Raw genomic sequence first — 25,926 nt, 5'->3', positions numbered from 1 at the left:
ATGTAGATAGAGATACATATGTAGATAAAGATACAAATATATAGTTTTAGACATAAAGAGATGGATTTAGCTATTCAGAGATACAAAGCTAGAACTAGAGATAAAAGTAGAGATGATAGAGCTAGATTATTGGGTCCAAATCCTGTGATTTTATCTGTGTAGCAAGCTTCCTGATTAAGTATCAAAGCTGACCAGCCACTGTGCTAACTTTCATATCCTTAAAAAGTTACTGGGGCATTAAAGGACCCAACTAAGTGGCTTAGTGGATAGAGCCTTTCAAAAACAAACTCTGAGATGTTCTAGCAGTATGACCTTGGGTAAGTCACGTAACTTGTGTTGTTAGTCTCCTCAACTGTAAAATGGGAATGATAATAGCTCGTTTTTCTTAGGATTATTATGAGGATCAAATGAGAAAATATTTTTTTAAGCAATTAGTACAGTATCTGGCATGTAGTAACTGCTATATAACTGTTAGCTTTTATTATTGTTGTTATTATTATCATTATTTGTCCGTAGCCTCACAGCCAATAAGTTTTTGAGGTGGCCCTTTCCTAACTCCAATACAGAGCCAGAGATGAAAATAAATGTAGATAGACCATATAATACAATTGCTAAGGTACTGAGGCTGATGTTAGACATTCTTACTTGGGCACTTACAAGTTTTGTGGGTGACCCTGGACAAGTATCTTAACTTCTCCTGACCGCAGGCGGTTTCCTAGGGGTTAGCTACTAACTCATAGATAATTGAGATTTTCATTACGAGAAGGGGATTCTTTATCAGGACCTCTTTAGAACCGTCAAGTTTTCTCCATGCCTATGTGTCTTTACATCGAAAAGCATTTCTTCAGCCCCTACCAGGGCTGTGCTGGGCAGAAAGGCGCCTCGGTGGAATAAAGTGCTGGGTCTCAGAATCAGGAACACCTGAGTTCAATTCTGATCTAAGACACTTGCCAGCAGTTTAGCCTCAGTTTCCTCATCTGGAAAATGGAAATAATAATAGCATCATATAAATGCTAGAGCTATTCCTAGAGAGGCCTGAGAAAGCCAGTCGAGCAGCTACATCAGTTTCCAGGCGCCAGGGCGTCCTGCCCGGTTGTACCCCAGGAAGTTCCTAAATGAACCTTTTATCCCCTGCAGACTTTGGGCAGGGCGTCCCTTCCCCGTTCACAGCATCTCAGACTGGTAGAGAATTCCAAGCTGGGATCTTCCCAGCAGCCCTTGAACAAGTAAATGGCGCCGAGCTCCATCGAGGCTGTGGGAGGTACGGCCAGAGGGACCAGCCCACGGCTTCAGCCGGGCTTGCCAGTGGGCCCTTGGGGCCGGAGGGCCTTGCCCTGGGGCCCGGTGGAGAGCCAGCCGCCCTGGGCTGCAAGGGCCGGGGACTCCGGGAGGAGGATTCCTGCCTCCGTTTCACTGCCAACAATTCCCGAAGCGCCCGGGGAGCCAGTGGCCGGGGTGCTCCAGAAAGTGAGGGCTGGGGCGGGGGGTCACCCTGGGTCCCCGGGAGGCTGATGGGTTCAGGAAAGTCGTTCCCGGGAGCTTTGGGGAAGGCTTCCCGCCTGGGTCCGCGTGGGAGGCGCCAGACTCCGGAGTGGGGCGGGGCAGGGGCAGGGAGGGGGTCGGGACGCTTGGGTCCTTGGAGACCCGGAGTTTGGAACCCTGCCAACGCGGGGCCTGGGACACCCGACCCCTGGCCGGGGCTGGGTCCGCGGGTCGCGACTCCCGGGTCCTTGTGAGCGCGGGGCCTGCGGGTCAGGACACCTGCGTCCCGGTTGGAAGAAAGGGGCAGGACGCTTGGGTCCCTGCGTAGCGTGCTAGAGGGGCCGGGATGTTTGCCTTCTGGCGCGGGCGGGGGCGGCTGGTGGGCAAGATGCCTGGGTCCCGGCGGGGGCGGGGGTGAGGGAACTGGGGATTCGGGAGGGGGGTGGGCAGAACCGCAGTAACAAAGGCCTCTCCATCCGTCAGGCGGCGCCCCCCCCCCTCTGCCCCGCCCCGCGGCCCCCCGCATCCCCTGATTGGCCGGTCCCCCTGCCCGTCAGCGCCGCCCCCTCCCCGGGTCTGCAGCAGGGCTCTCGCCGGCTCCTCGCGCCCCCCCCCCCGCCCGGTGCCGCGGCGGGGCCCCTCCCCTCCCCTTCCCCAGGCCGCGCCCCGGACCGGCCCCCCCTCTCCCCCTCCCGCCCCCTGCGCGCCGCCATGCCCCCCCCCGCCCCCCGGGCCCGGCTCCGGCTCCTCGCCGCCGCCGCCCTGGCCGGGCTGGCCGTCATCAGCCGAGGTACTGCAGCGCTGGGGCCGGGGGGCGGGGAGGATGGAAGCTTGGGTCCCCGCGGGGGGCGAGGGATCGGGACGCCTGGGTCCTCGGCGGCCGGGAGGTTATCGCTGGGCTGGGGAGTCGGGAGTGACCTTAGTGATGTGGCTGGGAGGAAGCGGGTTTGGGTGCCCGGGCGGGGGGGGGGGTGCTCGGGGGATCGGGGCGCTAGGGTCCCCCGGGGCTGAAGGCTGGGCGCTAGGATAGCGGCGGGGGGGCGCGGGGCACAGATGAGTCTCGGGGGGTCCCGGAGCCTGGGCGGGGAGGGACAGTCCCCAGGGGTCCCGGGGCCTCGCTCGCCCGCCTGGATCCCGGCCGGATGAGAGCAAAGGAGGGGACTGGCGGGGAGGCGCGGGGGGCCGGGGTGGGCAGGAACCTGAGTCCCGAAGCTAGCTGGTCGGAGAGAGGGGGGTGGGAGCAGGAGGCTGGAGAAAAAAGGCTTCATCGGCCTGGGGCAGGGAGGGCGGGGGGGCACAGAGTGTGCGGGTGGGGTGGAGAGGGGAGAAGGTGAAGCAGGTCATTTAGAGCCGTTTCTGGGGGCCCGGGGGGCTTGAGGCCGGACCGCGGCTCGGATGGGGGGAGGGGGAGGCAGCGGTGCCGGAGGCTCAGGTGCCCGGGCCCGGAGGAGGGTGGGGGCCGAGCCGTGGGCTCGGCCGTCGTCTGGGTCATCGAGGGGGCGCGAGAGACTGAGGTGCCCGGGATAGGGCGCAGGGGCAGGACGCCGGGTCACCCGGGTGTCTGAAGGATGGGGAAGAAGGGGGATGGGAAGGAGGAGCAGGGCTCCCGGCGGAAAGGTTAATGGGCTGAAGAGATGCTGGATTAATTAAGTTTCGCTGGCCCGGGCCCACCTGGGACGGGGGCTTCTTCCAGCAAGAAATGGGTGAAGGGGGCCTAGACCCAGGCCGACCTCTGACTCCCAGAGGAGATTTTCCCACAGTCAGGGATCGGGCCGTCCCCTGCGGCCGGGCTGGAGGGCAGGGGGAGGGGGCGGGGGGCGGAAAGAGCCGGGGCTTCTCACTGCCCGCCTGCCCGAGCCCGGCTCTCTCGCTTCCCCTCCCCATGTCTCCCGGCTTTGTCTCGGGCTCTCTCTGCGTCTCTGGCTCTCGCTTTGACCTGACTGTCTCTGGCCCTCTTGGAACCTTCTCCCCTTCATCTCTCTTGACTTCTGTTGCCTGCGTTTCCTACTTTTCCATTTATCTTGCTCTTTTGTTCTTCTCCACTTATTATGTTTCTCATTCTCTCGCCTCTAGAAGGTCCCTCCGTGTCTCTTCATGTCGCCCTAATATTTATGTAAGTTTCTGTCTGCTCTCTTCTCTTTAATTGTCTTCATAGCTCTGTCTCCCTCTCTTTTATCTCTTGTCTCTCTACCTCTCTCTGTGTTTACTCTCCCTGTCACTTTGTCTGGCTTTCTGTCTCTCCTCTGTCTCTGTGTGTCTCTGTTTCTTTTTATCTCTTCTGTCTCTGGGTCTCTCTCTGTCTTTCTGTCTCTTCTCTGTCTCTGTGTCTCTCTCTGTCTTTTTGTCTCTTCTGTCTCTGAGTCTCTCTCTGTTCTGTCTCTGTGTGTCTCTCCCCCCTCCCCCACTTCTCTCTCCTTATCCTGTGTTTCTTTCTCTACCTCTCTCTGTCTCTGTCTTTCTATCTCTACCTGTGTCCGCTTCTGTCTCTCTCTCTCCATTCTCTTTCCATCTTTGTGTCTCTGTCTTCTCATGCATGTCTCCTCCTCCTCTTCCTCTTCTTCTTCTTCTTCTTCTTCTTCTTCTTCTTCTTCTTCTTCTTCTTCTTCTTCTTCTTCTTCTTCCTCCTCCTCCTCCTCCTCCTCCTCCTCCTCCTCCTCCACCTCCACCTCCACCTCCTTCGTTCTCCTCCTCCTCTTCCTCTTACTTTTTCTTCTTTTTTCTCTTTCTCTGTATGTCTCTGTGTCTGTCTTTTTTTCTTTGTCTCACTGTTTTTTTCCTCCCTGCTGCCCTCTCTGTCTCTCTGTTTTTCTGTCTCTATCTTTTTCTTTCCTTCCCTCCCTCTCTTTGTCTCTCTCCCCCTTTCCCAGTCTGGATCTCTGTCTTTCTTTCTATCCCTCTCTCTCCCCCCATATCGCTTCATCTCTCTTTTTGTGTCTGTCTCTTCCCATCTCTCTACAGCTCTCTCTCTCTCTCTCTCTCTCTCTCTCTCTCTCTCTCCTTGTCTTGTTTCTGTGCATTTCATCTCTCTCCCCCTCGTCTCTCCCCCTATATCAGTGTGTGTCTGTCTCTATCCCTCTCTGTCTATCTATTTCTGTCTGTCTCTTCCCATCTCTCTACAGCTCTCTCTCTCTCTCTCTCTCTCTCTCTCTCTCTCTCTCTCTCTCCTTGTCTTGTTTCTGTGCATTTCATCTCTCTCCTCCTCGTCTCTCCCCCTATATCAGTGTGTGTCTGTCTCTATCCCTCTCTGTCTATTTCTGTCTGTCTCTTTCCTATCTCTTTCTCTCTGTGTGTCTGTCTTTTCTCTATGTCTGCCTGTCTTTCTCTGTGTGTCTCTTTCATGTTTCTTTTTCTCTCCTTTTGTCATTTGCCTCTGTTTCTAAAAATCTCTCCAGGTCTTTATCTCTCTCTTACTAAGTTTTCTTCATGCTTTCTCTATCTATGTTTTTTCTGTTTCTCTCTGAATGTTTGTATTTCTGTTCCTATTACCCTCAGCATCCTTCCTTCCTCTGGCCATCACTGCCAATCCTAAGCCCCTCCTTGTATATTCTCCACCTCAAAATCCATCTTTTTCTCTCTTTTTTAAAAAACTTTATTCCTACCTCGTCTTTGAGTTTCTAAATTTTTCTCTTTTTGTTATTCTTTCTATATCTGGGTCTCTTTTATTTGCTTCTGTTTCAGTATTTTTCCATACCTGTCTTCTGATCGGCTTCCCTATTTCTCTTGGTCTTTGCTTTGCTTCCCCACTGTTCAGTCCATTAATCAGGATAATGAAACTCTTAGCAAATAGACTGGGAGTCATTGACTTAGTCATTGTCTTAGCTTTGTCACTCATTCATGTGACCTTGGAAAAGTCATTTTCATTTAAAAAATCTGTCTTGAAACTGTAAAATGGGAGAATAAACTAGGTGATCTTTAATATCTCTCCCAGTACTGGCATTTTTGTTCTAGGTTTTCAAGATCACTCAACTCTGAAATTCTACATTTTGTGTTTTAAGATCCCATTCACCCTTAAGCTCTCTTTTAGGTTCTAGAGTTACTTTAGAGTTTGACAGTCTATGTTTTTCCCTTCCAGTAAAAAGATTATATCATTTTCTATTCTAAATTATCAGGGTGCTTTTACCTTTAATCTTTTATACTGAAGAAACTTTCTAGTTCTGATATTTTGTTTTAATGTTCCTTCTGGCTCTAATATTCTTCATTCTATTTTCTTAGATCAGTTCTCCCCTTACATTTTCTGTTCTGGGTTCAAAATTTCCTTCTGATGTTCTGACATTCTCCATTCTGTTTTCCTAGATCAGTTCTACTCTTACACTCTCTGTTCTGGGTTCAAAAGTGCCTTCTGACATTCTCCATTATAAAATCTGTTCCAACTTTGACATTCTCAGACTCCTTATAAAGAGTTTTAAAGTCTCTTCCAGCTCTGACATTCTACATTTTAAGACTCCTCAAAGTCCTGCCATTCTGTTCTGTAACCATCTCCTCCTTTCATTCTAGATTCTATTCTATTCTAGATTCTAGAGCATCTCCCAACTTTACCTTCTCCATTCTCCCTTTCTATTCTGATATTCTCTGTTCTAAGTTCTGAGGACCTCCCCAGCTTTAATGTTCTATTCTGAGGTCTCTCTCAGTTTTATCATTCTCTGTTTTTAGGCCAATTCTTCCTTTAATTCTGTTCTTGGAGGAGGCGTGGAGGACGGGACATTGGCGTTACCCCTGGGGTGAGGACGTGCTCGGGCACTTTATATTCTTTATTTTTAAGAACCTTTCCAGCTCTAATTTTAGATGTTCTTAGTTCCAGTGGTTTTACAGCTCAGTGATTCTCAGAACCTTCCTGCTCCTTTCCCACATCCTGAGCTCCTATCCAAGCAGCAGCAGCCCCAGCAGCAAGAAGCCCCTTCTCACACTTCTCCCACCCTCTAGAGGTTTCCCTCTAGAGAAACTCACTTCTCTCTGGGGTAAGTGGAGACAGGACAGAGATCTGCAAAAGATGACCTGACTCATCTCTCTTGACAGGCACCACTGAAGTGATAACTTTTTGTGGCAGTCTGTTTCCTTGCCTGTTTGGGGGCAGTCAGGGTAAGTGGTGAAAGGGCAGCATTTCCTTGTGAAAGCTAATTGGCCCAAGTAGACATCTGAGCTTCTGGGGCTGTTGGGAGTCGGCCCTGCAGCATCCACTTGCTTTGTACTTGATGAAGAGGGATAAATGGGCTGACCTTCACCTAAACAAGGCCCAGGTTCACATTGACTTGGTAGATCAATTCTGAACTTGGTAGCCTGAATAATCATTTTCCCCATTCAGGATTAAAAACACAATCTCTTTCCCATTCTCCCATGTAATAACCTTCATCTCATATATCCTGTAGAATAATTTCCATTCTTATCTAATAATTCCAGCCAGTAATTAATCCATGAGTCAGGCTCTGGATAGTCTGTACAAATGGGTCCCTACAGTTACCTCCGGATCAGAAAGGGGTTTTCTGGGGGTCCCAGAGAGATAAGAGTGTGTGTGTTTAGTACCCCCTCCTCTCCTCTCATTCCCTTGTGATAATTCCGGCCAAATTCTTGTAAAATGCTTTTTCTATTTTTGTTGCTCTTGTTCGATCACGACTCTGTGGACTTTTGCCATGGGGTTTTCTTTTTATGCTGAGGCAATTAGGGTTAAGTGACTTGCCCAGGGTCACACAGCTAGGACGGGTTAAGTGTCTGAAGCTAGATTTGAACTCAGATCCTCCTGACTTCAGGGCTGGTGCTCTATCCTTTGTTGCCATCTAGCTGCCCCTCATGGGGTTTTCTTGGTAAACGTACTGGAATGGTTTGCCATTTCCTTCTCCTGTGTATTCCCATTTTATGGATGAGAAACTGAGATAAAAATAGAAGATAAAGGATTTATCCAAGGTCATACAACTAGTAAGTGTCTGAGGCCAGTTTGTGGTTCATAAAACTGAGAGTAGGGGCATAGAATGGTAGAGTTAGGAGGCACATTAAGCCTCTTTAATTCAAGCTCTCGCCCTCTCTCCTACCCCTTACAGCCTTTCTTAGTGGTTCTCTCCAATCATCTTCCTGCAGGCAGGAAGGGAGACTTTCATTTCTCCATCTCAGTTTCTTCACTGTAGTCCTCCCTGTAGTTGTCCTTCCTTCTCTCCATCTTATTGCATTGTGGTAACCTTCCCCAAGGGAGACGTTTGATGATTATACTTGGTGATGGAAGTGGGACTCTCAATCAGGGGTGTTGTGTGTGTGTGAGGAGAGAGAGAGACAGAGACAGAGACAGACAGAGACAGAGAGAAAGAGATAGAGAAACTGAGACTGAGACACATAAAGAGACAGAGACAGAAACAAAGACACAGAGAGAAGAAAGCTTCACTTCAAATAGCCTGTGCTTACCAATTCCCATGTATATGCATTTATAGATCCGTGTGTCTATATGTGAGACAGTACATCTTTGTGACCGTGTCTATATGTCTGTTCTTATTTCTGCGGGTTTTTGTATGACAGTCCATCTTTCTGATTGTCTGCCTGTGCATATATCTCCGGGCTTGGCTGTGAGGCTCTAGCTTTATTATTTGTGTATTTGCTTCTTAGGACATCCTTGTCTTATCTCTGTGTGTGTCTCTGGAAGTGTGTGACTCTGTCTCTGTCTCTGTCTCTGTCTCTGTCTCTGTCTCTGTCTCTGTCTCTGTCTCTGTCTCTGTCTCTCTTCCTCGCCCCCCCCCCTTCCCAGGGACCATGTGCCTGCCTGCCTATGCCCGTCTATCCCTGTTTCTGAGACTTTTGTCCTTGCCATTGTCTCTAGACGCCTGTTTTTTTCCAGTGTGTCTCTGCCTGTGTTTGATGTCTGTGTGTCCTTGAGAGTGCCCCGGCCTGGGTGTTTCCCGTCCTGCTTTTTAGTGTGAGGAGCAGCGCGTAGAAATCAAAGCCCTGTTGGGTTCTAAGCTTCACCTCATGGTCTGAGCCCCTGCGAGAGCCGGGAGGGGGGCGGGGGAGGGAAGAGGGGGAGCTTAGAGTGGAGGTATTGGAGACAGTGTGTGGCTGCACCTGTAGCTTCCTGTGTCACTGACAAAAGCGGCTCCTCATCCTCAGTCTCCCTCTCCCAGAGGCTGCGTCTATCTTGCTAAAGTATTAGTATGACTAATAAAGAAGGTGTTATTATTAAATAAAGAACAGAGAGGGCAGGGAGGAGGTAGGTAAAAGCTGCCTGTCCCCAGTGGGCGAGCGGGAGCGCCCCGTTATCCGGCAGAGGTTTGCTTGTGTAGCTCAGGAACTTCTCTGCTACATTTCCTTCCCTGGTGCTCCCTAAATACAGGAAAGATTGGGGGGCGGGGGGAGCGGGCTCAGAGGCAGGGAAGAATGCGATCTCAGCCTCTGGGAGGGGCTCCGCTCTCCATTTAGCCCCTGCCCGGCCGTACATACGCATCCGGGCTTGGAGCAGGCTGGCAGCAATTACCCAGGCTAACCGGGCTTCTGGGTTAATTGGCTCCTGCTTCTGCGCCCGGCCCACGTGGCTGCCGGGAGGCTTGGCCCGAGTCTCACTGGCTCCCATCACTAGGGCCCGGGCCATGGGTCCCTCCTCGCCCCGACACTCTTGTCTCTCAGCGTCTCTATCTCTGTCTCTCTTGGCGTCTCTGTCTCTCTGAGCTTTCCGTGCCGGGGGAGCTGGCCAGCTGTAACCCGCTGGAAAGAGGGATGACAAGGGGTGGCTTGTGCTCGTGTTTACAATGTCACGGGGGCCGGGCTGTGTGAGTGACATGGCAGCCCGGCCCCAGGGTCTGTGCTGGGGGGGGACGGGATGGAGATCACGCGCCCCCCCTGCTCCCCCCCCCTCTCCGCAGGGCTGCTGTCCCAGAGCCTGGAGTTCAGCTCTCTGGCAGACAACTACACCGTGTGCGAGGGAGACAACGCCACGCCGGCAGCCGACATCCTCCTGTGCGCCTCCCCCTCTCCTTGGGGTCCTCCCCAAAGCCCCCCTTCCAGCTGGCTCAAGGTAGGTGCGCCACTCCCTTCCCCCGGGGTCCCCACCCCCCTCCCCCCGGGCCCGGGGCCCAGGCCGGTGCCAGCCCGAGCCTCCCCCGTGGCCGCAGCTGCTCCATCGACGAGCACGTGACCCGCGTGGCTTGGCTGAACCGCTCCAACATCCTGTACGCGGGCAATGACCGCTGGACCAGCGACCCGCGCGTGCGGCTGCTCACCAACTCTCCCGCCGAGTTCTCCATTCTCATCACCCGCGTGGGCCTGGGCGACGAGGGTCTCTACACCTGCTCCTTCCAGACCCGGCAGCAGCCGCACACGGCCCAGGTCTACCTCATCGTGCACGGTGAGAGCCGGGGTGGGGAGGGGAAGGGGGGAGGGAGGGGCGGGGAAAGGAGGAGGGAGGGGGGGTGAAGGGGAGAGATGAAGAGGGTGGGAGGGAGGGGAGAGATGAAGAGGGGGAGGGAGGGGGAAGAGGGAGGGGGAGGGAGGGGAGAGATGAAGAGGGTGGGAGGGAGGGGAGAGATGAAAAGAGAGGGGAGGGAGGGGGCTATGGGAGGGAAACCGAGGGAAGGGAGGAAAAATGAGAGGAAAGAGAGAGAGGGAGGAAGAGGAAAGAGGGAAAGAGAAGGAGGGGGAGGGAGAGAAACAGAGACAGAGAAAGAAACAGAGAGAGGAGGCAAAGAGGCTCAGGCAGTAATTGGAGGGGGTGGAGAGATAGAGGCCCAAACACAGAGAAAGACACCAGGACTCAGACAGCCATAGCAATGCAGGAGTGAAAGGAGTGATTCCTGGCTCCCAGAGGCAGATCTAAGGAAGGCCAGCGCTGTCCTGGTTCTGAAGCTGCTGTGGAGAAGGGAGGAGCACAGACCAGGAACAGAGGCAGCGGAGAACATATGAAGGGGAGCCAGGGGAAGGGTATGATAATCAGAAACATACGGAGAGAAAAGCAGAGGCAGCCAGAGAGCAGAGACGGAGTCAAAGACAGATGAGCAAAGCAAAAGCTGAGGGGGCTTTTCTGCCTCTCCCTGCCCTCTCACGGCCCTGGGGCAGCTACTACCATGGGCTAGTGTGCCCTTGGCAGGGATTAGAAAGACCTAATGCCAGCCCCTGAGGCATGAGACTAGGGAGAAAGACATCTGGGTCTCTTAGGGGCAGGGATTAAAAACTGAGGCTTGGAGTTCTTGAGGGGAACAAGGCAGGAGGATGAGGGGGCTTGGCCAGGTGCCTGGGTTACGGAAGGGAGAAGAGATTGGAAGATGAAAATGTCTAAGTCCCTGGTGGGGGTGGAAAGGGGTTGGGAGTCCAAGATTCCCAGAATCCTCCGGGTAGAGGTGAGAATCAGGCTGTCCAAAGTGGTATCAGGAAACCTGGGACCCTCAGAAAAAAAAAAAAGCTGAAGGATTCTGATCTCTGGATCACCTTCTGCCCCATCCTTTTCCCCCTTCTCTCTTTAGTCCCTGCCCGAATCGTGAACATCTCCTCTGCGGTGACGGTGAATGAGGGTGGGAACGTGAACCTGCTATGTCTGGCTGTGGGGAGGCCAGAGCCCACAGTCACCTGGAGACAGCTCCGAGGTGAGGGCCCCCCTGCCTGATTCCCTCGAGCCCTGTGTTCCCCTCTCAACCCCCAACCTCTCTTCCCAGACCCCGCTGCACTTACTTCACTCCAGGCCCTCCCTAAATTCCCTAAATCCTAACTTCCCCCAGACCATGAAAATTCCCATCGGGCCAAATCACACAAATGTGGGGGATTTATCTTTTACGCCAAGACTCCCAGAGTCAGGACCTGTTGAATCTCAGAAGACACCCTATCCAACCATTGCCTGTGCAGGGATATGGACAAGATGTGGAGGGGGTGGACAGGGGAGAAGACCGATGGTCAACTCTTGTAACTCCACCTTCTCTCGGTATCAGAATTTCAGAGTTAAAAGGGATCTCAGAGTCCACCTTGGGGACTAGAGAGAGTACTGGGAATGGAATAGATTTAAATTTGGCCTCAGATACTTCATACTAAGACATATGACTTCTATTGTCCTCAGTTTCCTCAACTATAAAATGGGATAATAATAGCACCTATCTCAAAGAGTGATGGTGAGAATCAAATGAGAACTATCTGTAAATGGTGGTGAGAATCAAATGAGATACTATCTATAAGAGGTCTTAGCTCAGTATATGACACATAGTAGGCACTATATAAGTACTCATTCAGTTCTCTTTCCTCCCCATCTAATCTAACCCACCACTGAATGGGAATCTCTCTCCAATATCCCCAGCAAGTGGTCATCCCACCTTTGCTTGGAGATTTCAAATGATGGAGAATTTATTGCAATACTATCCCAAATATTGTTCATCATTCTAATAGTCTTGGAAATCAGAGATTGGAGAGATCATGAAATACGTCAACTCGGAGAGATCTTAGAAAACATAACATGTCAAAGCTAGAAAAGCGTTTAAATCCCATCTCTGGCACTATCTTATGACTATAGTCAATCACTTAACTTCCTATGGCCTTTAAGGAAGGAAAACACTTTAACAGATAAGTGAGTGTGGAACTGAGAGACTTTTCAGATATGGAGGAAGTACATGAAGGGAGTGGGATGAGATCAAGTAGAGAAGATGTGGTTGCAACCGTTATTGTGGAGGGCACCTTGAATGCCAATACTGAGAATTTGCTCAACAGGTAGTAGGAATCCCTGAAAACTTTTGAGTAGAGAAGCAATGGGATTTTCCACAGAAATTAGGAAGATGAGTCAGCACTGATGTAGAGGAAGGATGGAAGGGGGGGCTGGATGCAGGAAGATAGCTCTGCATGCTATTACAGAAATTTAAACAAGAGGCAAAGAGGGCCTTCACCTATAGGATGGTGACCAGGTAAATGGAGACAAAAGGACAAATGCAAATCCAAGTGATGTGATTGTGGCAGGATGGCCAATACTTGGCAACTGATCGGATATGGGAAGTCAAGGAAGAGGAAGGTTGACCCCGTGGTTTTCATCTTGGAGAACAGGAGAATGGGGTGCCTGAAGAAAGAACTATCACAAATATCCAGAGTTGGAAAGGACCTCAAAAGGGCATTTAATTCAACATATACTTGAAAAGGGATTGCTTCTGCAGCATCCCTGATATTGTCTACTGGATAATTCCCATCCCTCCCTGTGGATCTCAAGTTCATTATCTAAGGGCCTTCCCAGATCTAACCGAGTATGATTCTAGGGAAAACTAGCTGTAGCCTTCTCGATTCCATCAGTCAAGCGTAAATATTTACCAGCTAGGATCGTGGAATAACAGAACCTCTGAGCCACTGGGAAGTTTAGAAGACATCCCATCTCACCTGAACACAAATCCCTCTGTCCACATCCAGCCAGTGCCCAACAAAAAGCCTGGGGTCTGGGGGGTGCCCTGCACTTGGATAGGCACGTAATTGTTTTTGTTGAATTGTGACCGTCCATTCTTCATTCAAAGACCTCCACTGATGGGGAACTTACTGCACCAGGCATCCCACTCCCTTTGGGAGACCTCTGATCGGTAGGAAATATATTCTTATATTGAGCCAAAATTCAGTCTCTGCTATGGGGGGACCACCTATGGGAGGAGAGACCTCAGGGAACCAAGCCTTGGATGCAATTCAGCAAAATTATATTAAGTAGAACCTGTCCTATGTGATCCACAATGGCAGAGAAAAGAGAGGTTTAACATAAGCTCTTCTTTCAAGGAGATTATAATCTAATAGCTCAAGGTAATTGTCAGGATTTGTTTCTTTGTTCCTTAAAACACAGAATTCTAGAGTCTTAGAATATGGCTCCATTTTCCTGAGATGGAAAGAACTACAGAACAAAGCGTCAGGACTAGAAATAATGACAGAAAATAGAAAAAAAAAAAAATGGAAGGGCTATAAAAGTTAGAATATCAAACCATGGAGGAATCCTGGTGGGGGAAGAGAGAATAAACCCTGTGGATGGATAACTGTTCTGACAGCACAGGAATCGATGATTTCACTCGGGCTGGCTAGGATTGTCAATCTAATAATAGCTAGCTTTGTATTGCCTTTTTAAAGCAATTTATAAGTGTGACCCTGACAACTTGGGTGGGTGGGTGGGTGCTGTTATTATCCCCATTTTCCAGATGAGGAAATTGAGGCAGGCAGTGGTGAAGGGACTTGCCTAGGGTCACACAGTTAAGAAGTATCTGGGGCTCTATTTAACTCCAGCTCTTCCTAATTCCAATTCCACCACTCTCTCCATGTACCACCCAGGGGCTCCAAAGGTTAAGTGACACGTGTATGGCTAGGCTGGATGGAGGCAAGGCTGACTGGATGGAGATGACTCTCTATTCACTATAACGTAGGGCACCTCCATGAAACCCTCCGATTTGTAAGATACTGTACCAGCTTTCTCCTATTTGACTCTTAGAGAATGTCTCAGCTGGGAGGGAGCTGAGAACGGAGACTGTCAGAACCAGAAAGTTCCCTAGAACACGGGACGTCAGAAAGAGCCGCCTTAGAGTGTAAAGTATCAGAGCAGGAAGAGTTGGGAGGAAAGGCTGGGAGATCTAGGAGATCTAGGAGAACTCAGCCCACAGCATGATGGAGCTGGGAGGATCATTTTGCAGAGGGTGCTCGGCACCTATTGCCCGAGCTACCTCCGGAGACTTGGGGCTCCGGCTGCTTCCTAGGGGATCCCTCTTGGATCCTCTGGGAGCCTTGCCGCCTTGGGGCCCACTCCCCCTCAGCACATGCCCAGGTTCCCGGATGGCCCCCCCCCGGCTTGGAATCCCGTGTCTCCTCCCCCGAGGCGATTCCCGAGTGTGGGACCGCAGTCCCCTCTCCTCGGCCACTCCCTGACCCAGGGTCCCCAGCCCCTGCTTGCCCGCTCCTGGCTGCGCCCCTGCTGATGTGTGTCTGTGTTGTGCCCGTGTCGTCCCCGTGTTGAAGTGTGTTTGTGTCCGCCCCGCCCCTCCTCCCTCAGACGGCTTCACCTCCGAGGGCGAGATCCTGGAAATCTCGGATATCCGGCGGAGTCAGGCGGGGGACTACGAGTGCGTGACCCACAACGGCGTGGCATCGGCCCCCGACAGCCGCCGCGTGCCAGTCACTGTCAACTGTGAGCCCCGGTCGCCCTGGTCTCGCCCTAGCCTACGGGCCACACGCCTGCGCCCCGCAGGGGAGGGCTGGCGTCCGGGTCCCCGGGGACGTGGGCTCCAGGGAGGGACGCCTGGGCCCCTGAACTGGCAGCTGGGGCGGGGGGCGAGAACGGCCAGGCTGAGGAGGGGGCGTGCGAGGTCAGGCCGGCTCATGCAGGCGGGGCCCCCTCTCTGCCAGACCCTCCGACCATCACCGACGTGACGAGCGCCCGGACGGCCGTGGGGCGCACCGCGCTGCTCCGCTGTGAAGCTATGGCGGTGCCGCCCGCAGACTTCCAGTGGTTCAAAGACGACAAACAGTAAGGGGGGACGAAAGGGGTGGGGCCTTCCAGGGGGCGGGTCGCCGAGAGGGGGCGGGGCGGGGCGGGGCGGGAGGCGGTGCCGAGGGCTTTTCCCTCCGAGCTGAGGAATGGCCCCGGGACGGGACAGGAGGAGGGAGGGAGCGCTCCTGTGGGCAGGGCCGGGAGAGAGGAGCTGGGAACTGCCTTTTTTCTGCGAGTCCTTCCGCAGACCCGGGGAGATTAAAGATGAGGGCGCCAGTCCCTTCACTCCATCCCCTCCGCGAGGGTGCCGAAGTGGGGGGGAGGGAGCACCCTGGGTTTGTGGAAGGGCATTCTCCAAGAACTGAAATCACCAGGAGGGGCGGGGCAGGGCCATGGAGGTCGAGCTGGAGAGGAGCAGGAGGCCCCTTGGCACTGTGGGCAGTGCCCACAAACTGTCCACAGTTTGGAAGGGCTGTGGTCTCGGTGACCGTGTCTGTTTGTCTCTCTGTCTCTGTCTCTCCTCCCCCTCTCTCTGTATCTCTGTCTCTCCTCTCGCTCTGTCTCTCTTTGTCTCTCCTCTCTCTCTGTCTCTGTCTCTCCTCTCTCTGTCTCTGTATCTCTCTTTGTCTCTCCTCTCGCTCTGTCTCTCTTTGTCTCTCCTCTCTCTCTCTGTCTCTCCTCCCTCTCTCTCTGTATCTCTCTTTTGTTCTCCCTCTCTTCTCCCTCTGTCTCTTGTTCTCTTTGTCTCTCCTCTCGCTCTGTCTCTCTTTGTCTCTCCTCTCTCTGTCTCTGTATCTCTCTTTGTCTCTCCTCTCTCTCTCTGTCTCTGTCTCTCCTCTCTCTGTCTCTGTATCTCTCTTTGTCTCTCCTCTCGCTCTGTCTCTCTTTGTCTCTCCTCTCTCTCTCTGTCTCTCCTCCCTCTCTCTCTGTATCTCTCTTTGTCTCTCCTCTCTCTCTCTGTCTCTGTATCTCTCTTTGTCTCTCCTCTCGATCTGTCTCTCTTTGTCTCTCCTCTCTCTCTCTGTCTGTCTCTCTGTGTGTGTCTCTCTCTGTCTCTCTCCCCTCTCCCTCCCTCCCTCCTTCCTCCTCTCTCTCACACACTGACGCGCACGCAGCCATAGGGACCTGCAGCACAGGAGGCTGGAAGCCTGGGAGGGTCTGGGGGGGGGGGGGCCCGGGGGGAAGGGGGGAGGGACTGACAAGTCTGCCCGCAGGCTGGGGGGCGGCGCGGCCGAGGGCCTGAAGGTGCAGACGGAGAGGACCCGCTCCATGCTGCTCTTCGCCAACGTGAGCGGCCGCCACTACGGGAACTACACGTGCCGAGCGGCCAACAGGCTCGGGGCTGCCAGCGCCTCCATGCGCCTTCTGCGTGAGTGCGGCCGCGGGGGCTGGGCCCGGGAACGGCCCGCACAGGAGCAGGGAGGGGAGGCGCGGGGCCGAGAGAGGGACGGGGGACACAGGGGAATATTAGCAGGGAGACCCAGGGCAGGCTGAGGAGCACCGAGGAGGAGGGAAGGGAGGACAGGCTGAGGAGCACTGAGGAGGAGGGAAGGGAGAGGACAGGCTGGAGAGCACTGAGGAGGAGGGAAGGGAGAGGACAGGCTGAGGAACACCGAGGAAGAGGGAAGAGAGGACAGGCTGAGGAGCACCGAGGAGAAGGGAAGGGAGAGGATAGGCTGAGGAGCACTGAGGAGGAGGGAAGGGAGAGGACAGGCTGAGGAGCACTGAGGAGGAGGGAAGGGAGAGGACAGGGGGAGAGGACAGGCTGAGGAGCACCGAGGAGGAGGGAAGGGAGGACAGGCTGAGGAGCATTGAGGAAGAGGGAAGGGAGAGGACAGGCTGAGGAGCACTGAGGAAGAGGGAAGGGAGAGGACAGGCTGAGGAACACTGAGGAAGAGGGAAGAGAGGACAGGCTGAGGGAGCACTGAGGAGGAGGAAGGGGAGGATGGGCTGAGGCAATTGGAGGGGAGGGGAAGGGAAGGAGGGACAGGCTGAGGGCACTGAGGGAGGGAGGGGGGAGGACAGGCTGAGGAGCCCTGAGGAGGAGGGAAGGGAGGACAGGCTGGGGAGCACTGAGGAGGAGGGAAGGAGGGACAGGGCTGAGGGCACTGAGGAGGGAGGGGAAGGGAAGAACAAAAAACCCTTTTAAAACCAAATTAAAAAAAGGAAAGGACCAGGGGGAGCCACAAGGGGAGGGAAGGGAGAGGACAGGCTGGGGGCACTGAGGAGGAGGGAAGGGAAGGGAGGGACAGGAAGGGAAAAGGAGGGAAGGAGGAAGGGGAGGACAGGCTGGGAGCCTGGAGGGAGGAGGGGAAGGGAGGGACAGGCTGAGGAGTATTGGGAGGAAGGAGGGGGAAGGGGGAGAGGGACAGGCTGAGGGGCAGGAGGGAAGGAAGGGGAGGAATTGGGGAAGAATTGAGGAAGGAGGGAAGGGAGAGGACAGGCTGGGGCCCTGAGGAAGGGAAGGGGAGGACAGGTGAGGAAGCCACTTGGGAAAAAGGGAAAAGGGGGAGGACGGGGAGGGCACCAAGGGAGGAGGGAAGGGGAGGGACAGGCAGGGCAAGGGAGAGGGAAAGGGAAGGGACAAAATAGGACTGAGGAAGAGGGAAGGGAGAGGACAGGCTGAGGAACACTGAGGAAGAGGGAAGAGAGGACAGGCTGAGGAGCCCTGAGGAAGAGGGAGAGACAGAGACAGAGATGAAGAACCACACCTGGAGAAAAAAATGAGGGAGTGACAAAAAAGGCGAGACTGGGAGAGACGGGCACAGACCAAGGGAGGCCAAGGTCCAGAATCGGGCCAATGGGGATCAGGCAGAGGGCAAGTGGCAGAGGGTCAAAGCAAGGACTAAAAAATCAGAGACTGTGGGAGAGACAGGGAAGGGGATAGAGAGAGCAGGAAGCAGAGACAGATACTGAGAATTCCCCTTCTGGAGATGGGTAAGAGAGGAGCCAGCTCCCATCACTTAGAGGGGAAAGCCCCGGACTTGTAGACAGCAGCCCCGGGGAGGGAGCCTCAGCCCAGGTGGAGGCTGAAGGGGCCGCCCTCCTCCTCCTCCCCCTCACCACGCCCCTCGCCCTTCCCTCCCTCAGGCCCAGGCTCTCTGGAGAATGCGGCCTCCCGGCCCCCCGGGCCTCTGGCCCTCCTCTCTGCCCTGGGCTGGCTGTGGTGGGGAGGCATGTAAGGCTGACAGAGATCGAGCCCTAGCAAGGGAGTGAGCCAGCAGCCTGGAGAGAGCGAGAGCCAGCAAGGAAGGCCCCGAGTCCCAGGCAGAGGAGGAAGAGGAGAGATCCTTAGAGAACCCATCACTGTGAGGGATAAACGCAAAATTATGCATCGTTTCTACAGCCATCGTTGTCACCCCTTCACGTGTCCGACTGTACCCCGGTTACCCCCGACCCCCTTGGCCCTGGCCTTGATCCACTCTGGGTACCCCGTCACCCCTGCCAGCCACAGGCTGCCCGTCACCTCTGCATGCCAGCTTTCGGTGGCTGCACTGGCTGCAGGGGTCCCTGGACCCCACCCCACCCCCACCAGGCTTAGCTTTAGCTTTCCCACCTGTCAGGAGCCCCATCCCCCCTTGTGTTGGATCTTGGGAAAAGTTGGGGGAGGCACCGGCATCTCCGGGCCTCTCCCAACCACCGAGGCTGCCTGCCCCATTTCTGGGTGTCCCCTCCCCTCCCCCCTTCCGGCCTTCCCCCCAGGCCGACTGGTGCTTCCATCCCACTGTCAGGCCGGTGGCTGCGGCCTCCCCCGCTCCAGCTATCTGCCGCAGTGCTGCCCCCATCCCTCCGCCACCTTAGCTGCTTGCCCGTGTCCCCGGCCCGTCTCCTGGCTGCCGGCCGTCTGAGCCCTCGCTCCTGTCTTGTCCTGACGCCAGTCAGCCGACCGTACCTCACCTACATGTACCTGCACCCACCAGCGACTGTGATCAGCAATAGTCCCCCCATCCCCACCCCGGCTCTAACTATCTTCTGCTCTGGGTTTGGCCCCCGGGTCCAACTGTAGCTTCTGCCCCAGAGGAGGGGATTTTGCAAAGGGACAGAGAGAACCTAACAGAAGGCCTGCTGCTAACTAGTCCCACGAGAGACCCCCCAAACCCGCCACTCAGACAGAGGGAGGGCGAGTCCTGGGCCCAGTCCTAGATACTTGTCACCACCTTCCACTACATAAAAACTTCCTCGATGTTCATAGTGCTCAGAGCTGGCCAGGGTTAAGGAGGGTCGGGGGTGGGCTGGATCAGGGAGGGACAGGGACTGTACCTCAGAAGGGGGCATGGGCCCCATCCACATTGTCTTCCATTCCCAGGGTCCTGAGGAGGGTGGGGAGGGGAGGGGAACTCGGGTGTGGGTGGGGAAGAAGGACCCTGGGACCCAGTGTGTCCCAAACCATGGGGAGTGTTGAAACCGCCACACCAATAAACACCTTTTTCCAAAACCCCGCCTGTAGCAAGCCTGTTCTGGGGCACTCTTTCCCAGAGACCTTGGCTTCTGGCCTCCCACCCTTGCTCTTGGATGGGAATCCCAATATCCTTGTCCCCGACTTTTCCCACACACATCCAGAGGTCCACACAGCTGTTTTATTCCTCGCTGCTGTCCACCAAGGTTCCCTCTCACACATAAATAGCCACCGACTCACAAGCAGCTGTGTGGGACGTCCTGCCCTCCACCACCCCGGATCAGAAAGTTCCCCCCCGCCCCCCACGGGCAACCAGTCCTTCGCTTGCCCTAGAACGTGCACTGCCCGAGAGGAAGTCTTCCCTGGCCGATTTCTAAGCTCCATTCTCCAGGTGGGAAAGGATGGGCAGTCTCCCTCTTGGGATACTTGAGACCCCGGGCTGCCATTGTGCAAATCAGCGTGCTGAGCTCTGTGCAAGGCTACGGTCCTTCGTGTTCTGCTGGGGTGAGCCCCCGGGCAGCTTCGTGTTCTCAGGGCCCCCGCCGGCCGCTCTCGTTCACACCTGTGTGGCCGACCGCACTGTTCGGGGGACTCCCTTGGGGCTGGCGGAGGCGGCCTGGCTGGGGGCCACCACCTGGAAGGAAAGAAGGCCTGAAGTGTGCCCTGGCTGCTGGCAGCCCCATGGAGGGGAAGCCAAATAGGAATTCTCACTGCGTACGTGTAAAAAAGGGGGAAACTGGAAGGACTGCAGCCGCCCAGAAGGAAAAAGTCTTTCCCTATCCTGTTAAAGTAGAGCTTGCCTCATCTTGTGAAAAAATAATAAATAAAACCGCACCACCCCTTGCTCTGAATGGAAAAGGAAGTCCTTTCCTACCCTGGGAAGAATCAAAGTTACACCTAATACTGCTGTGCATTTTAAGGGAACCTTAGAACCACATGGGCTCAATAGTTCAACCCTTGAAGCCCAGGATAAGTGACTGGACCAAGATCTCCTAAGTAACAGAGTGGCAGAGCTGCCATTCGAATCCAAGCCCCATCAACGACAATGTCACCCCCCTTTTCTTTATGCCAGACATCTCCCACCTTAACATACTTTGATGGGGGGGTGGGTTACTCTCACTGCCCCTTCTGAACAATCAGTCACTTCTCACTGTACGTCTACTCACTGGACAAGCCCAGGATGGACTGGGTTCTGTGGCGAAACCTTGGGGGGAAGGGTGCAGGGCACCCACAGAGGTTACGCTCCGGGTCTTCTCTGGGGTGGAAGATGCTGGGGGGGAGATCAGCGGCTTCTTCTTTCTGCTTCCTACATAGCAATGGCGAAAGGAAAAAGTGTTTGCCGGGCTGGCCGGACCTTCCACACCTTCCCTTCTCTGCCCAGGGGTCCGTGTGGCCTTATCTTGGCCAAGGGAAGAATGAGCTTCTTCAACGTGTCCTTTTAGGGCTAACTGGCTGCCGTTTCCCAGGCCATAAGGCGTCCGTTCCCTTTTTCCTTTGCTGGAATCCCAGACCCCTTTTTATCTCCCAAATTCTTCCTCGATCTGCCTGTCAATGACATGATCTAATCCACCTGCAGTGGGCCTGAGTGGGCTCTGCTCCTTCCCGGGTTCCCCTTCTCATTGACCAGTCGTAGCCTGCTTGTGCCCCTGGCCAGCTTCCCTTCGGTCCCCACTGACTGTGGCTCTGGCCCCTTCACTAAGCTGGCCTTTCTCCCTGTGCTCAGGGTCCTCATCTCCTCTTGCAGCTCTTTCCTTCTCACTCTGAGCGCTCACCCCAGAGGCGACAGGCGCAGCATCCAAGCAGGACCAGCAGCGCCGCAAGGAGAGCCGAGCCCAGCAGGGAGCCCAGCACTATGCCGGCAATGGCCCCAGGGCCCAGGACGGGACCTGGTGCAGAGGAGACAGGACTGAGCAGGGGCCCCGGGGCAGGTGTTCCCCTCAGACAGGGGCGCGCAGCCCCCCACCTCACCAGCTCGATAGCTCCGGCTGGACGAAGGGGTCCCAGGCTGGCCGCCCAGAGTGGGCAGGACTCGCAGTCTCCAGGGCCCCGGGGGCTGGGAGGGCAGCAGCACCACAGCAGAGCGTTCCCCGGGCCCCAGGAGCAGCAAGGACGTCCAGGCCCCTCCGGTCAGGCCCGTGGCCCCTGGTTCCGGTTTCTCTGTCCGCGCCTGGACCTCGAAGCCGCTGACCACACACCCACGTTCCACGTCCCACGTCAAGACGGCCGCCCCATCAGCAGGCTGCAGGCGCCAAGAGGAGACGGAGGGCCCTGTGACGGAAGGAAAGCGGGTCTCCGAGGGGCAGGAGGCGGGGTCCTGTGGGGTCCCCGGGGGCAGGAGGCGGGGCCCCGGGGGCAGGAGGCGGGGCCCCGGGGGCAGGACACTGTATTCCCCTGGGCCCCGGACAGGAGGGGCTGTAATTCGGGATCCGGACTCTTCGGGGACTGACCGATGAGCGTGATGCGGTCCCCGGCAGCCCCAAGGGGCCCGCTGCAGAGCACAGAGTAGTTGCCCACGTCATGCTCCAAGCTGAAGTTGCCGAAGAGAAGCCTGTGGCCGTCGGGACTCAGCTTCAGGCGACCCCCGCCCCCGGGGGCCAGCGGCCGGCCCTCTCGCGCCCAGGCCAGCCTGGCCGGCGGGGGGCAGCCTGTGGCCTCCAGGGCCACCGCGGGCGCCTCGGGCCCGGACGCCCCGGTCTCCAGCCTCAGCAGCACTTCCTGGGGGGCCTCTGGGGAGAAGGGCGGTCAGGACACTGCTCTGCTAAAAGCTGAGGCAGCAACCCCGTCCCCTCCCCCCCGCTTCGGGGCTTGCCCGGGGAGGCGAGGGCTCTTATCCCGTCAGCCCCCTGGGGAACCTGAAGCAAGCTGGGTCATCGGGGCGGCCCCTGGGTCACCCCTAGGCCGCCCCATCCCAGAGACAGGAAGTCTCGAGACATCAAACCCGCAAGTGCCGCCCTGTCCCCGGTAAACAGAAAAGGACTCCTTAGTTCTAGAACAATGGGGGGAGGGGGGATTTAACTCCTTGTTCCTGGGGAAAGAATATTCCTAACCTCGAACTCAGGCCTCTCTTAGCCGTAAGAGGAAGTCCCACCCCCATCGTGAGCAACGGGGAAATTTCCAAGAATTTAGAGGAAATTCTCCTCTGAGACAAAGATTTGACACATTTTTTTTACTTTCCCTGGGGACAGACCCCATTTGGCTCTGCCGGGAAGAGCCCGGCCCCTCTCTGGGGAGGGGGAGGTGAAGTCCCGCCCCTCCCGGGTTCCCTGCCGCAGAAGTCCCGCCCCCGCTCACTAAGGGTGATGCTACAGCTTCTCGCGGCCGCTAGGTGACGCCCGAGGCACGTGAAGGTGACTCCGCTGAGCTGTGGCCGCACGGGAACCGAGACGAGCGTCGAGGAGAGCTCGGGGCTCGCGGGGACGTCCGGAGGCAGCCCGCTCCACTGCACCGAGGCTCCGGGGACGCCTCCTGGCCACGCGCAGGCCAAGAGCAGAGCCCGGTTAGCCGGGGAGCCTTGCAGGGAGCAGCGCGGGGAGCCGGGGGGCGGGGCTGCGGGAGGGGCGTGGTCAGAGTCCCGCCCCGCGTGCCCGCTTCTCCCCTACCGCCTGCGCTCTCAGCAGCGTCCCCCGCCGAGGCTCCGCCCCGTTTCCTCTTTGCCCCGCCCCGTTTCCTCTTTGCCCTGCCCCTCCCGTCTTCCAGCTCTCGGACCTCCCGGCTTTCACCCTTTCCTGGTCTCCTCTGACTGAAATCCCGCTCCCCTTCCCGGCCCCCCTGGGACCCGCCCCGCACCGGCCACGGTGAGGTTGAGCAGCCCGCGGCGCCGGAGTCCTGTGCGTGGATTGGCCGCGAGGCAGGCATAGGCTCCTGCGTGGGCCGGCCCCACGCCGGGCAAGAGGAGGCGCGGCCCCGCGGGCACGGCGGCCTCTCGTGGGTCGGCCAGGCTCCAGGACAGCTCGGCGGGGGGTCTGGAAGCGGCAGCGCAGCGCAGAGTCACGTTGCTGCCCACCGAGACGTAGCGGGCTGGGCTTGCGTCGCGGTCGGAGGAGACGGTGATCACCGGGGGATCGGGGCCGTCTGCGGGCGGTCGGAGAAGCGTCAGCGTCCTCCGCAGCGCCCCCTACCCCGCCTCCCCGGAGCCCAGTCATTTGGGGGCTATGGAGCCTTTCTCCCCGACCCAGGCGTCTCGCCTGCCCACCCGAGGTCCGCTCAAGTGTTCTCCCCTAGAGCTCCGCCCCGCCCCAGACTCGGGACCCGGGCTCCCAGCTGCCCCTGGGGATCGTCTTTGCCCCGCCCCTGCCCTCCGCTCTGCCTTCCCCGCTTTGAGGATCCCGCCCCTCCCCCCCCCCAGGTGTGCTCCAGGCTTACACAGGACGGTGACAGCTGCCGTGGCTTCGCTGGCCCCGAAGGGGCTCTGAATGCGGCACGTGTAGTTGGCCTGATCTGTGCGCTTTAGACGTGCGATGACCAGGTCGACTCCTTCGATCCTCAGGCGAGCGGGACCCTCACCGTCTCCGCTTGGCGCTTCCAGGGGCCGCCCTCCCCGACTCCAGCTGAGTCGGCCCTGGCCCGGCCCGGCCCCCACACAGCGCAGCCGCAGCTCCGACGCCCCCTCCTCCAGCACTGGGTCCGCGGGGGCCACCGCTAACTGTGGCACGGGCTCTGCGGAAGAGAGAGGGCAGGAGCTGATCGGATTCAGGCGCCCGATCGCGATCGCCCACTGTCCCCCTCCCTGGGGTCGCCTATCCCTGCTCCAGGGGGTCGCCCCGAAGGACTAACCCTAGCCCGGCGCCTGCCACAGGACGACAGTGTGATTGTGGAGAAGAGGAAAATTTGAGCTCCTGCCCGAGCGCGTCTGCACTAGCGCCAAGCGCAGCTGGAGAGTCCGGCTCAGAGCAGCCGCCCTCCCAGGGGCGTGCGAGAGAGCTTTATCAGCCGGAGAGCCGGCTGTTATCCGTTGGGGAAGCCTTTGTCGCCGGCTCTCTCATTTCCAATGAGCTGGGACTCGCCGGAGCTGGGAAGGACCGAGGTCAGCTCCCCTTAACTCCCGTAACCATCACAGCCCGCCTGCCCATAACCCCCGGCCCCTGCTGTTGCGCGCTCCCGACGCCCCCTCGGCCTCCTCACCATAGACGCGGACCGTGACCTCCTGGAGCTCCCGCTCGCGCCCCGCGTGAATCACCTCCGCGGTGTAGCGCCCGCTGTCTGCCGGTTCTGCCGACTCCAGCTCCAGAGTCCCCGAGACCTGGTCAAAGCTGAGCCGGGCCCGGTAGCCCTGGGCCAGGCCGGGCGGGGCGGCTGCGCTCCCCAAAGTCCCAGCGGCCAGCACCGTGGGTCCCCGACGCCAAATTACCAGCGGACTGGGTGGGCCCAGGGCTGGAGCCGGGATTAATCGTAAGGAGATGGGAGAACCCACGAGCACCGACAAGGGATCCCCAGCAAGCCGCGGGCTGGGCCCTCCGGGAGGGACTCTCAAGTCCTGAACTGTCGGAGCGCCAGGAGAGGGGGTGCTCCCCGCGGGGGGCGCGGCTATCTCACTCGGAACGACTTTTTCACTCCCACGAAAGGCGCTGGGAGAGGAGACTCTCATGCTGGGGGCTGCGCTAAGACGGGAGATGGGCTGTCCTTGACCAAGAGGGGGCACGGAAGGTGACATTCTGCCAAGAGCTGCAGGAGGTGACGTTCCGGCGCCTGAAACTGGATTTTATTTGCGAGAGAGGACAGTGGGAAAGCTGGGTGAGGGGAGTAAGTGGGAGCCCTGCTGAGTTACGGAGTCTATCCCACGGAGAGAAGCTCCTCTGATGGACAGATCCTCTGGAGTGGGTCCAAAGAGACTTTGAGAGATGCTCCCCCCAATTGTTAAGTGTAGAGAAGGGAGCTGAGAAAGAAAGATCTTTCAAAGGCAAAAGAGAAAAACGCACCAGGGCTTCAATATCCCAAGGCACCCCTTCCTGCCTCCCTCACCCCCTTCCCAACAGATGGGGAAGAAAGCTAAGGACTGTTAGGGGATCTCCAGGAGAAAGGTGGCCAAAGTCCCAGATGCAGCGAGTAGGTCCCATGCCAGGATGTCTCTTACTGACAAGAGCCCTTGAGACAATCCTCCCAACACCGAGGTCACGAGGATACCTTGTCTCCCACAGAGAAGAACCAAAAAGGGTCACCCACAGGGGTCTAGCTAAAGGCTTTTCCGTTTAACATGGGGCTGAGGTGGGTATTGGGGGAGGGGGTGCTCACCCAGAAATAGTAGTAGCAGCTGCTGGAGAGCCCGAGGACCCTGGGTGGCCATATTGTCAAAGGCAAAAAGCCAGAGGTAAGTCCGGCTTCCCAACCCTCCCAGAGCCAAGACGGGTCTGACGAGACAAGCGGCTTCCTGGGTGGGGAGCCCTCAAGGAGACAGGGACGCAGCCCATGGATTTATGAATAGACCTGTGACAGGACTGTGGCTGCCACCCTCCCCTCCCTGGCACCCTCCCCTCTACGCTATTCTCTCCCATCTGAATGCTATGCTTAAAGGCATCGGCAACGCAGAATAAGCTTGACCAAAGTGGGGTCCGGCCTTGGAAGGGGAAGCCGCCTTGGCTTTGGGCATTCTCCAGCTCCTGAACAAGCCCTAGAGCTTGGCTCAAAGTCCTCAGGGAGTCTGCACCCCTCGGACTCCAGGGAAGCAGCACCAAGATGGTGGAAA

General features: G+C 56.6%; 2 protein-coding genes across 4 annotated transcripts; one reads left to right on the top strand and one right to left on the bottom strand.

Annotated features, from left to right (window-relative positions):
* Positions 1-2,175: 2,175 nt before the first annotated feature.
* IGLON5 (IgLON family member 5) lies at positions 2,176-19,286 on the top strand. The gene is made up of 8 exons (XM_031963297.1): positions 2,176-2,272; positions 9,312-9,385; positions 9,556-9,793; positions 10,905-11,024; positions 14,414-14,548; positions 14,767-14,887; positions 16,066-16,220; positions 17,942-19,286. The coding sequence occupies exons 1-8, from the start codon at positions 2,194-2,196 to the stop codon at positions 18,031-18,033; spliced, it is 1,014 nt and encodes a 337-aa protein (XP_031819157.1). The 5' UTR covers positions 2,176-2,193; the 3' UTR covers positions 18,034-19,286.
* Positions 19,287-19,289: 3 nt separating this feature from the next.
* Positions 19,290-25,918, bottom strand: VSIG10L (V-set and immunoglobulin domain containing 10 like). 3 transcript variants are annotated; one of them, XM_031963294.1, is made up of 10 exons: positions 25,476-25,918; positions 24,369-24,938; positions 23,610-23,903; positions 23,034-23,318; positions 22,539-22,793; positions 21,695-21,973; positions 21,216-21,515; positions 21,020-21,133; positions 20,414-20,553; positions 19,290-19,881 (listed from the first exon to the last, which is right to left on the bottom strand). In XM_031963294.1, the coding sequence occupies exons 1-10, from the start codon at positions 25,525-25,527 to the stop codon at positions 19,804-19,806; spliced, it is 2,367 nt and encodes a 788-aa protein (XP_031819154.1). In that variant the 5' UTR covers positions 25,528-25,918; the 3' UTR covers positions 19,290-19,803. The 3 variants fall into 3 exon arrangements, with proteins under 3 accessions (XP_031819154.1, XP_031819155.1, XP_031819156.1); XM_031963295.1 differs by having other exon boundaries at positions 22,539-22,712; XM_031963296.1 differs by lacking the exon at positions 21,020-21,133.
* Positions 25,919-25,926: the final 8 nt, after the last annotated feature.

Source organism: Sarcophilus harrisii, chromosome 3 (assembly GCF_902635505.1).
Source record: "Sarcophilus harrisii chromosome 3, mSarHar1.11, whole genome shotgun sequence".
NCBI lineage: Eukaryota > Metazoa > Chordata > Mammalia > Dasyuromorphia > Dasyuridae > Sarcophilus > Sarcophilus harrisii.
Note: the sequence above shows the minus strand (reverse complement) of the source record. Positions and strands in the feature narration are given on the sequence as shown.

Bases quoted from the DNA above. Each gene is read 5' to 3' on its own strand.
- IGLON5 (XM_031963297.1), top strand. From the start codon at position 2,194: ATGCCCCCCCCCGCCCCCCGGGCCCGGCTCCGGCTCCTCGCCGCCGCC. The intron at 14,549-14,766 runs GTGAGCCCCGGT...CCTCTCTGCCAG, and splicing joins CGTGCCAGTCACTGTCAACT to ACCCTCCGACCATCACCGAC. The intron at 14,888-16,065 runs GTAAGGGGGGAC...GTCTGCCCGCAG, and splicing joins TGGTTCAAAGACGACAAACA to GCTGGGGGGCGGCGCGGCCG.
- VSIG10L (XM_031963294.1), bottom strand. From the start codon at position 25,527: ATGGCCACCCAGGGTCCTCGGGCTCTCCAGCAGCTGCTACTACTATTT. The intron at 21,516-21,694 runs GTCAGTCCCCGA...CTTCCGTCACAG, and splicing joins GGACCGCATCACGCTCATCG to GGCCCTCCGTCTCCTCTTGG. The intron at 21,134-21,215 runs GTGAGGTGGGGG...CCTCTGCACCAG, and splicing joins CAGCCGGAGCTATCGAGCTG to GTCCCGTCCTGGGCCCTGGG.